At 45.1% G+C, this 12,263-nt stretch overlaps 1 protein-coding gene across 1 annotated transcript in view; it reads right to left on the bottom strand.

Moving 5' to 3' along the window:
* Positions 1-12,263, bottom strand: part of Casq2 (calsequestrin 2) — a 59,590-nt gene that overhangs the window by 29,848 nt on the left and 17,479 nt on the right. Inside the window, exons 2-4 of the mRNA XM_021195627.2 lie at positions 7,634-7,718; positions 5,021-5,121; positions 1,092-1,203 (exon numbers count right to left, since the gene is read on the bottom strand). Coding sequence (XP_021051286.1) covers positions 1,092-1,203; positions 5,021-5,121; positions 7,634-7,718 — 298 coding nt within the window. The remainder of the gene's footprint in view (positions 1-1,091; positions 1,204-5,020; positions 5,122-7,633; positions 7,719-12,263) is intronic.

The following is a 12,263-nucleotide window of genomic DNA, read 5'->3' as shown; positions in this document are numbered from 1 at the left end:
CCCTGTCTTTTAAGAGTCACAGGTTTGGGCAAATATCTCAGTTGGTTAAGGATCTGCCTGATAAACTCCAAGACTTGAGTCTGAGGTTCAGTCCCCAGAACCCACCCAATAAGGCCAGGTAGGGTGATGGATATTTGTCTTAATGGTGCAGGGGAGGCAGAGACAAGTGGAGCCCTGAGGTTGCTGGCCCTGACTTGGCAAGTCCCAGGCTGGTGAGAGACAATGTTTCTTTAAAAATTTATTAATAATAATAAAATCTGTTCTCTGCTGCACCCACACTCACTCACATGAACACACAAGGCACACAAGTACCCATACCTACATGAACACACATGCACATCTGCACATGCACACATATGTGCAAACACATGCATGGAAACACACACACACACACACACAAAGAGAGAGAGAGAGAGAGAGAGAGAGAGAGAGAGAGAGAGAGAGAGAGAGAGAACCACAATACACATGGTATCATAAGCATAGATCAATGGCCAGCTATGTTCCAAATTCTCTAGTAACTACTGGACCCATTCCCAACCAAAATTACTTTAATCCTCTCCAGCTAATAGGGAAGTTCTCCAGCTGGTGACCACAGGAACTGCCAACATCAGAGAGATGGCCACTATGTGTCCATTTTACAGGAAAGCCTCATGAGGAAGGTGACAGGAGGGAGGACAGCAGATGGCGTTTATTTATTTAGTAGAATACATACACCTAATGGCACACATGCTTACACACAATAACACGTGTAATAACACACATACACTCAAATACACACATAATGATGCACAATAATACACATACACAATCTACATACAATCATACACACACACACACACACACACACACACACACACACACAGTTTCAGGGCTAGAAAACTCGGCCTAATTTTAATGGTCTTTCTTTCTCTCTGCCCATTTTGCATGATTTCTGCACATGTGTCCCTTTGTACAGGCAACAAGAAGAAATCCAGCTTCTACTGCTCCCAGCAAAAGAGATCTTAAAGCCTCACCCTCTGTTGGGATAGCCTAGCACACCTGGTTACGAGCTAGCCTTCAGACCCACAGGCCTGTGTTGACAGAAAGCTTACATTCTGAGTCCTCATTCTTGAAGAAGCCAAGGAGCTTGGTCTGGTCCTCAATGCGCTCAAAGGCCTGGACCTCCAGCTTGTTATTGACGATCTCCACTGGGTCTTCAATGAGCTGAAATCACACACAGAGAGAGACACACACAGAGAGACAAAGGTGTTTAAAGAAGAGTGGGGACATAGAGCACTCTTGAGGGAAGGAACACATGTACAGAAATTGTGAAAGATAGACAGCAAGACAGAAAGGACATTGAGGTCAGGCCATGTTCTCCATCTTGCCTTGAAGGTGTGTGTGTGTGTGTGTGTGTGTGTGTGTGTGTGTGATTGTATATACCATTGTATGTGTGATTGTGTGTATGTGACTGTGTATGCAAACACAAAGGTCTTGAGCACACCCGTCCCAGCCTGCCCCAGTGCGCACAGTTCCCTCAGGAAGACTTGGTCCTAACTTGGGATGGCTGTCCTGGGGGTGATTCGATTCCTCTTGCTAGTTACATTTTTTAAAGATTGTATCTTAAGTTATAAATTGACAATTATAACTATATATACATACATACATGCATACATACATAGACACACACATACACATAGAATGTGTGTACAGAGAGATAGACTCTGAGAGATTGTGTAGTGTGTGTGTGTGAGTGTGTGAGGCCCGTGGGCTCAGATGTGGAGAGCACAAATCAGTGCCTTCCTCTATCATTCTCTTGCCTAGAGACAGGCGATCTCACTGAACTGGGGGATGGCCTCTCTGGCTAGGCTACCGGCCAGGCATCTCTCAGGACTGCCTGTCCACTTTTTCTGGAAACAAGAAGACATGACAGGGTTTTTACGTGGGTTTTGGAGATTCAAGCTCAGGCCATCTCCCCGGCCTGTAACTGTTTGTATTCCTAGAACATAAAGTGCTAGGAATTATGAATAAATTGTGAAATAATTAGATGAAGACAGTTAACATCCATTACCTCAAATACTTATTTACCATTCATGAGGTTAGAATATGTGGTACCCTTTTAACAATTCTGACTGGAGGTTTTTATTTGCCGTGCTGAACACACTGGACACTCTTACTCTTCCTGCCTGCTGAGACTCTGCCCCTCAGATCACAATCTTCTCATGTTCAACCCCATGCCTGACCAGCCCTGGTAACCAGCATTATATGGGCGCTCTGCTTCTGTTTCTTTTAAAAAGACATTCAATGTTCTTAGATTCTACATGTAAGTAAAAGCATGCCCTGTGTTTTGAATATAAAGTATCTCTCACAAGGCTCGAGTACTGAAGGCTTGGTCCACGCGTCAGGCTTCCCTCACTGAGCTGTGGTTAGAGCGTGAAGCCTCTGATGACCAATGGAGTTACATTCTGATGAGGCTGATGCTGTAGGGCCACGATGAGAATCAGGAGGGAGGAAAGTAGGTCATGGAAGACATGCCCTGAAGGCTGAATCTGGTCCCAGAACTGCCCCCCTACCCCCTATGCTTTCTAGCCACCAGGAGTCAAGCAGCCTCAGCTCTATGCCCCTGCCAACCTGATTTCTGCCCTTTCTTAGGCCCAATGCAATGAATTCAGCAGACTTTGGGCTGAAACCTCCAAAACTGAGAGCCAAGGCAAATCCTCTCTTTTTAAGAAAGAAAGAAAGAAAGAAAGAGAGAGAGAGAGAGAGAGAGAGAGAGAGAGAGAGAGAGAGANAGAAAGAAAGAAAGAAAGAAAGAAAGAAAGAGAAAAAATTGTTTCCCTCAGGTGTTTGTCACAGTGATCAATGTATGTTATGTGTCATCTGTGCCCAAACTCATGAGCCTAATGCTCTCCAATTTCTTCCCTAGTGTCTTGGAAACAAGGTTTCTTTGTTTTGTTTTGTTTTTCATCAGTTGAGTTGTTAATTTTACAGCATCTTTTGACACTAGAGTCAAGAATGGGAAAGTGTCCTTCTTCTGGTTCAGTTTGCTGAAGGCCTTGAGAAAACGATTCTTTACTCCTAAGAAAGTGATGGGGGAGGTTTTCTTCTCTCTGTGGATATGAAAGTGGATGTGTGATAAGTCCCCACTTATCCTCATATGGTTCTGATATGGTTCATCTTCCTCGAAGCACCCACCTTGGAGATAAAGGCCATGTGCTACCTAGTTTGTGTCAACTTGACCAAGCTATAATTATCTGAGAGGAGGGAACCACGTGCCTCCATAAGAACAGGCTACAGGCAAACCTGTAGAGCATTTTCTTAATTAGTGATTGATAGGTAAGGGCTCCGCCCATCATGGGTGGTGCCATCTCTGAGCTGGTGGTCCTGGGTTCTATAAGAAAGCAGGCTGAGCAAGCCATGAGGAGCAAGCCCCTCCATAGCATCTGTATTAGTTCCTGCTTCCAGGTTCCTACCCTGCTTCAGTTCCTGCCTTGATTTCCCATGAACTGTGATGTAAACCAAATAAACTCTCTCCTCCCCAAGTTGCTTTTGGCCATGATGTTTCATGGCAGCAGTGAAAACCCTAAGACAGACTACATACTGAGAACAGAACTATCTGTGGTTTGCAGAGGATGAAACCCGATTAGATAAGTCTAAACACTGCCCCTAACGCTGGTTTGCTACTTCTATGGGTCAATCACACTATTTATTATTTAAAGCAAGTAGAGTCTTGCTCCTGGGAGCTGTCTCTCATCTGGTTAGCTTGGAACAGTGCCAGGCTGGCCCCAACTACAATGTTGTTTCTCTTGAATATTCCGTAGGACTTCTAGGTGGGGGTCCATGAGACAGCCGAGCAGACACTATGGACACTATATTTGGCAGTCTCTTTCTGCCCTCTCTGGCTTTGGAGGGTATAGAGAGAAATTGATAGACTTGTTTGGTGTCTGCTGGAGAATTGCCAGTGTTAGTGGTCAGCTGTGAGTTCTTTGTGTTATTGTTCCTGCTTATTTTAGCGACAGAGTCACCCCACAGAGCCTTGGCTACCCCACAGAGCCCATGCTGGCGTCTCATCCACAATCCTCCTGCCTCAGGATCCCCAGTGTCAGGGTAACAGGTGGATCACCACTGCTGGCAGAATTGGGTTCTTTATCTGTGCAGAGCATGGGTTCCAAAGTTTTTAGCCTTATAGCTATGACCAGGAGTATAACTTTGTGCATGGCAGAAATATTTTATAATGTTTTTTCCTCTGTTAGAACCTATGGATATGAAGATGTGACCTCTCCATGGCTAAAAGTGACATTTTTTTTTGTGGTGGGGGAGGGTGACCCCTGGGTGCGCCTTAGCTTTATCCTTCTTTGTTGGTTTGTTTTAGCATTTGCTTATGTGTGTAAAAGGATGTGCACGCGCCATTGTGTGTGCGCGCGCATGTGTAGCAGTGACCAGGGAGTCTGTGTTGGGGGCTAGGAGCATTGACGGAGAGTGGAGAAAGTGAGAAAACAACTTGTGAGAATTGGTTCTCTCCTTCCACCCTGTAGAGCCAAGGAATTGAACCAGGTCACCAGGCTGGACAGCAGGTGCCTTGGCCTTCTGAGCCACCACGGTCTGTCAGGTCACTGTCCACTCAGAAGATGGCTCAGGGAGACTGAGCCTGAGGGTCCCGACTGCCATCTCTGGTGACTGTTTTGCCCCTCTTTCCTGCCTTTCCTTGGCCTTATCTCAATGTCACTGTACCACTGTCAAGGGAATGCCTGTGGGTATCAAGGTATAACTGATAAGAGAATACCATGTCACTTTTAACACACGCACAAACTCCCACATTACCCTTGGATCACTTATAACAATTTCTATGGTGACTTAAGGGCCTGCTTTTTAGAAAAAACTCTACTCTGACACAAGTACTGTTTCTCTATCCTCACTGTTTGGGCAGCCTGATAAACGCCTTAGGTCATGCCAGGCTCTCTGGCTCCTATCTTTTTGCATCAGAGCTGTGGCCTCTCCTATATGGGACACCTCTACACAAAGCCACTTGCTAAATACTTACATCCAAGAGAAATTCCACCAAGACATCCGCTGCGAACTCCCCGTCAAACTCAATCGTGCGATCACCCTTCAGAACATACAGGCTTCCTTCTTCATTGAAGCCTGAAAGGAACGAGAGGCCAAAGTGAGTCAGGTGCAGAAAAACCTTAACTTCGGGATCCAGGATCAGTAGAACTCAACACAGACAGGCCAGCCTGTCAGGGCTGGCACTGGATTCAAAAACTGCTCTCCATTCCACTACTGCTTGAGTTCCCACAAATACTGCAGAACCTTGCCATTCTCCTTAGAACCTGTGATATCACTGTCTATCTGTCGCCTTACCTGGGCTTCAAGGCCCTCAATCAGCAAATGCCAGCCCTACCTCTCCACCCATCTTGGCGGGATGAGGGCTGCTCATCTCTGATTGGCCGGATGAGGGCTCCTCATCTCCTTGCTTCTGGGCTGCATGCTTTTATGAAAGGGTGTGCCCAGCAAGAGGCACAGAGAGTGGCTTTACTCCTCTTTCCCTTTTCTCTAAACTCAGAGTGGCCTCCGTCCCTGACTACATCTTGGTGACTCCTTCTGGCTTCAGGCCCATTTTCATCTAATGTCTCCCTCCTGCTCCCATTGCTTGCTGCTGCTTGCTCTAACAGGACAATCTCTAACAATAGGAGTGCTGTCTTCTCCAGATCCCAGCCTCTTGCACGGAGCCTGGACGTGCCGATAGACAGTCGCTCTGAGTCACACGCCTCTTCACTGAGGTCACTGGCAGATTCTGGGAGGGCAGACAGACCACAGCTTCACTTTTGCCCCAGCACCCTTGGCACAGAGCGGTGTACTTTAACCAACCCCTGCCGGGGCACAGTATCCTTTGGACTGAGCATCTTTAATTCTTCAGATTAGCTGTTTTCAGACCCTGTTACCTAGGAAATGCTCTCTCCCAATGAATCACAAAACACACTCAAGAGCAAGAGGGCTGGGCACTGCCTGCTACCCCGTGGTCTGCCTAAGGAGACCCCGGCACATCCCAGCCCTGGACACACAGAGTATTCTTGACTCTTGTGACATCTGATCTTAAGATAAGTCCCAGGGAGCATCAGTCAGGGTCCTGCTTGGGAATGTGTCAAGGTCAGAGTTCCAGCTGCAGCTTTAGCCATAACCAAAGTAAGACAAACAGGAGAGGGCCTAAGAATAAAGGGGCGGGTGTGCAGAGCACAACCACACGCCTACGGGACAATATCTAGAGGGCAGCTGCTTCATCCCTCCAGGTTAGAGAAGAATGTAGTTAGACATACCAAGCCCCACCATGTCCTTGACCAGTCCATTCTTGTGAATTTTTGCTCAGTCTGTGCTGCCTAAATTTGAATACTTCTAGAACACTAGCATTTTTGTTTAAAGTTTACTAAAAATGTTCCCAAATACTATCTACTCATTAAACCAGTAGTGGGTTGGGGTCAAGGCTAAGAATCAATGAGCTGCTGGGAAAAAAAGCAGAACTCATTACATTGTTTTTGACTCTAGGAAAAGTTGCATGTATTTTACTTCCAAGCTCTGGGCAGAGAAGGTATTCTTATGCCCCCAGGGAAAGAGGAATGCCAGTCAGTCTCAGCAAGTCACCATTTTATAGGCACCAGTTCTTCTCTGTGTCTAAGTAGTTTCCTATAATATAAATTTTATCTTTAAAAATGTCTGGTCTTCTAAGAAATAAAAATAGGAAAGAGTTGTTTTTAATTTGCTAGGATAACGCACCTGCATGGAACTGAGACGATAATAATGCACCAGCATGCACCTGGGATAATGCACTAGCATGCATCTGGGATAATGCACCAGCATGCACCTGGGATGATAATGCACCTGCATGTACCCAAAGATATCCACTGAGCCACCACTAAGCTTTTTTTTTTTTTTCTTTTTCTGTGTTTACTACTCCAAACTCAATTAACCTTTCTTCAAAGGTACTGTTTCAAAACCTCCTGCTATTTTTAATAGCCATTCTCCACTGGCCATGTGGAAAAACCTAAATGGACACCATTGGGGGGTGGCATTTGGAAAGCAGAGGGGTTCCCTGTGCCCTTTCTCCTCGGGATTATGGAGTAGAAATCGGAAAGGGCACCTGATCGTGACATATTGACATGAGAGATTATGCTCCCAGCGTATTGTCTCTCCACCAGCCCTCACCGAAATCCATCCAGGCTGAAGGTTCCCAGCTGGGGGTCAGCCTGGACTCTGGGACCTCCTGCATTTACAGACCCTGCTGTAAATGCAGCACGCACTGACTGCTACAATGTTCCCAGAGAGGCCTATTGAGGCCACTGAGGCAAAAAGATGGAGAAACTGGGCTTCTAGCTGCCATGAGAGCTGTCAATAAGGGCTCAAGTGCCCACATTAGTTTCCCCAAGAAGTTCTCTCTGCCTGAGACTACTGCAAAGATAAACGATTCCCGCCAAGCCATTAGGTTGAGGTCTATGTTTTCTTATAATGAGCGCTACTCTGACCCAGAATGGTGTATGTACTATCTTTTAATATGTGTTTGAAAAGTAATCTGAGCCACCACTTGCCATGCAAGGTAAGTACAACTTCAATTTTTATGAGATATATTTGTTTCTTCCTAGCAGATTTTAAATTTCAAACTTACCCAGCCTCTTGGCAAGCTTGGCCTCTTTCCTCGAATCCACCATCACAAAGCCTATGTTTTTATGTTCCAGGACCTGGGCCACAAGCTGAAAAGACAAATAGGTAGGGGAAATGAGTTAAGGGAAGAGAGATGGCAGATGCCATCACGTCATCACGAGTGTCAGTACCAGTCGTACTCCCTGCCACTCTGACCACAGATGAGGCAGGAGAGTGATGAGAATCTGAGAGGCTAAGAAGAGAGCCCTGGAAAAACGCATCCATGGGCACCAGCTCTTTCTGCCTTTGAGAAGATAAAATCGGGGCACAGAGAATCTGAAAGGAACCAAGGGCGCTCAGACACCCAGCGGGGACCCGGCATGGAGCTCTGAGATCTTTTGTAGTTGACAAATGAAGAACACCCCTTTAAGGAAAAGAGTTCTGCGGCCTGAAGGCTTCCTGCCCTGTGCTGCTGTAATGCAGGTGCCCATTGGGATCCAGCCAATGGTGAGGAAAAACTGCAGGGAGTGTCTGAGGATGAAGCTACCACTGACCCTAACATCCAGGAGGATGCAGCAAAGCCGTGGATGGAGAGTTAGCTAAAAAGCATTCTGAGCAGACAGCAATATAGGAGAAGGCACTGTGTATAAGACTGGCATCCGGCTAAGCTTCCTGAAACTCAGCTATGAACAAATAGGGACTCTAAATTAATAGTGTCATCTCTCTGTCATCTTGCCATCTCAAAAGGGGTCTGGACAGAAATGGGGAGATCATAAAAAATGAGCTATCCGAGGATTGAACCTGCGACCTTACAAATGCTGGTCCATTACTAACTGAAGCATGTATTACACTTTGAACCCTAATACTACTTTACAAAATGTCTGAGTTCATACGCAGTTGTAAGAACTACAAAAGTGAAATGCCTTAAATACACAAGTTTCTGGTTTTCTACAGAAGCAACATCTTGTGAAACTGAGGTACAATGTCCGACAGTGCCAACAATAGTTAAAGTACAGAGCACTGTTTATCACCATAAGGGGCCCTCTGTTGCCCTTCATAGTCACAGCCACTGGGTGCTGTCCCATCCCCTCCCCTGCTTTGGATCCTGAAACCAGGAATTTCCTAATCCGCTGTCAATCATATGACGTCTAAACACGGAATCATGCAGCAGGTACCTTTTTTTGAGATAACTCTTTACACTTGGCATAATGATCCATCCAGAGCATCTGACATTTTGCTGCCTGTATCACCAGGTATGTATGTCCCTTTTCACTGCTAAGTCAACATTCATGGTGTGGACATACCACAGTTTGCTTAATGATTCACCTACCACACAGTATCTGAGTTGTTTCCAGCCGTTGGCTCTGATGAACAGAATTGCTCTGTGGGATTTTGAGTTAAACGTTAGTCCTAATCTCAGGAATAAATGACTAGGAGAGTAAATTGTGACTCATATGGGAGTTTCAGGCTTAGTTCTCCCTGAAACCACCAAACTGTTCTCTAGCACTGTGGAACTGTTGCGCATCCTCATGAATAATGTATGAATTCCTGACAACCTTGGCAGCCAGGAGTGTTATCTTCAGTTACATTTTAGTCATTTCTCCTAGGGATGCAGTAATGTTTCCTTGTGGTTTTAATGTGTGCTTTGTGACCAGTTACTTCAACATGTGCTGCGTTTATGTATGTCTGCATCTGTGAAATGTCTCCCCATGTTGTTTGCCCGTTTTTTATAGAGCACATTAGCTTTTCATTTTCTCCTTTTTGGATCTCCCAGCATCCAAATAAAAGTTGGCCATAGTGATGAGTGCCTGCAACCCCGGTTCTGGGGATGCCTGAGGCTCCTGGGGCAGCTAGTCTGTGAGTCACTGAACCTCAGATTCAGCAAGAGACCTTGTCACACACACACACACACACACACACACACACACACGGGCCAGAGAGCAGATGAAGCAGTTGTGCACACATGAAAACATGTATGCCACCTCCAACACATAAATGGGAAATTTAATTTCCATGCAGTCTAATTTAGCAATTTTCATTATGAATGGGATTTTGTTATTGTTGCTTTTTTTTTTTCTTGGACAGTGTCTCACTATGTCTGTAGCTATGGTTGAACTTAGTATGTGGATCAGGCTGTCCTTGAACTCATGGAGATCTATCTGACTCTGCCTCCAGCTTGCTGGGATTAAAGGTATGTGTTACTGTGCCTGGCTATAAATGGGATTTTTAATGTTAAAGCCAAGTGCTAAATTCTGAACTGTACCATCTTTTCTCTAAAAGTTTTACGGCATTACTTTTTGTTCTATGGGACACAGATTATTTTGATGAAATCCTAAAGAAGCTGTGTGACAGTCTGGGGGCCTTTTTTTCCTTTGTACTAGTTGACCCCAGCACCATTTGTAGACAGCCTTCCTTCCTCTGCACTCAGCCCATGTCTTTATCAAGACTCAGTTGACATATCTGTGTGGGGGCTGGGGGGTCTAAGTCTGCTGTCTCCATTCTGTCTGTCCTTCTGTCTGCACCACACAGCCCAGGCTCTGGCCTCTGTGAGGTGAGTCCTAAAAACACACAGGAGTTGTGTTTCCAATCAATTTTTTTTGTGGGTTGCTTTAACTAGTAATTTTTCTCTTACATGGCAGCTTCAGAATAATCTTATTTATACACCAAAAGGAGTCCCCTAGGGTTTGGACAATTATGCTATTATATCATATTGTGTTGTGTTTTGTTGTGTTGTATGTACATATTTATATGCATGAATGCATATATACAGTATAAGTAAGACGTAACTGTATTAACTCTCCCATCATGTTGGAGAGTGGTGTACTCAGAGTGCTGTCTGTCAGTGTGGGAAGATGCTGTACTTCTCCATTACTTTAGGACTTTTCCATTCAAATCGTGGCTCTGAGCACAGGAACCTTTTGTTTTGTTTTGTTTGGTTGACAAAGTGTCTCATGCAGCCCAGGCTGGTCTTGAACTTCTGATCTTCCCGCCCTCACCTCCCAACTGCTGGGACTACTGACATCCACCACCACACTCACTTTAGCATGCAAATCTAGTGCAAGTTTTGTTAAATGTACATCTAACTATTGGGAGTCGTTTGCACCATAGTGTGTATTTTTAGTTTGAATCTGTACTCTTTCTAGTACACGTGTATCATTGCATTTTTATGTTTATCTTGTAGCTTTCTCACCTTGAACACATCGATTCTTTCTAAGGTATCTTTCTTTCCTTGGAAGTCTTGGGAACTTTCTGTGTAGATAATCATGCTAGCACCTTATTCCTTTCTGATCCATCTGAGCTTTCATTTCCTTATGCGTCCTCACTTGACCAATGAAAACTCTCCTTTCATTTCCTTATTCTTCATCACTTGACCAATGAAAATTCTCCTTTTATTTCCTTATGCTTCCTTACTCGACCAATGAGAGCTCTCCTGTTTTGAAGACAGTACTTTGCTTCTTACCTGGAGTTTTTTGTTTATTCTTGTTCCATTTTATTTATTTGCATCTGTCTTACTGATACATCTATTTTTCCCTTTCTGTCCTTCCAATTCTGTTATATTTGCAGTTTGATTCTGTGCATTCTGTAACTCTTTGGGAGTGTCTTATCTCCACTGAGTACCCTGGGGACAATTTGGCTCTGCGAGGGCTAAGTCCCGCTACCCTCGGTTCTGTGGCTACTTCTTAGGTTCTGCCCTCCTCCATTCCTGTGTCTCCCCTGATTGTACCTTCTCCTTCCTTCTACTCCCTTGCCACTTAGACTTCCTAAGGTTGGCTTTGGCCTATCCATTCTTCCTGGTCATCTTTTCTTTTCTCTCTTTTTCTTGCTCCAAACCACTCCCCTTCCTCTTCAGACTAAGAATCCTGAACAGAATGCCATCTGAGCTCACTGCTCCAGGAGTGCTCAGATGATGGGGTGGACGCCAGGAACAGGCAACAAACGACATCCTGCTTGCCCTCAAGCTTTATCTTTCTTTGGGTTTGTCTGAAGCAGGGAAGGCTGATTCAACACCACTAGCACCGTGCTGTGATTCACCATGAGCTTTCCTGAGGTCCCCCAAGCCAGTGTTTCTGCAAAACCCCTTGAGAATATAAGCTATTGCATGCAACCTATCAGACCATGTTGTGTTTTATTTTCCTAATAAACACTTCCCCCTTTTTTATTGCCAGCCACACTGTCCTACTTACTGAAGTCAAAATCTTAAACAAATGTTCCCCTGTCTATCATTCAAAGTCACAAGACCCAGCTTGGCAGTACAGTGAAGTCCCTCTTCTTCAGAGTGACTCTCTCTGACAACAGCTCTTCAACTCCAGTATGCACAAGAATGACCTGAGGCTCTGTTAAAATGGGGCTTCTTGGTCCTTCTCTCCAGAGCATAGACAATAGAGCTGGGGTGAGGCTCAGGAATGCACATTCTCTTACACCACACAGCCACACCCGTGGTTGTGGTGCCTCAACTCTCACGTCAGGCTCTGGGAAGCACAACTATTTATGGCTGCCGCTTCTAAAAGCCACACAGCACTGTTCCAACTGTGCACACATGTTGGACTTTTTAAAAAAATCTCTCTCCATTTAGTGAAGGGGTGAGTATTAACAATAATTTGAGAGAGAGAGAGAGAGAGAGAGAGAGAGAGAGAGAGAGAGAGAGAGAGAGACAA

This window comes from Mus pahari, chromosome 4 (genome assembly GCF_900095145.1).
Source record: "Mus pahari chromosome 4, PAHARI_EIJ_v1.1, whole genome shotgun sequence".
In the NCBI taxonomy this organism is placed as follows: Eukaryota; Metazoa; Chordata; class Mammalia; order Rodentia; family Muridae; genus Mus; species Mus pahari.
This window is presented reverse-complemented; position numbering and strand designations above follow the sequence as displayed.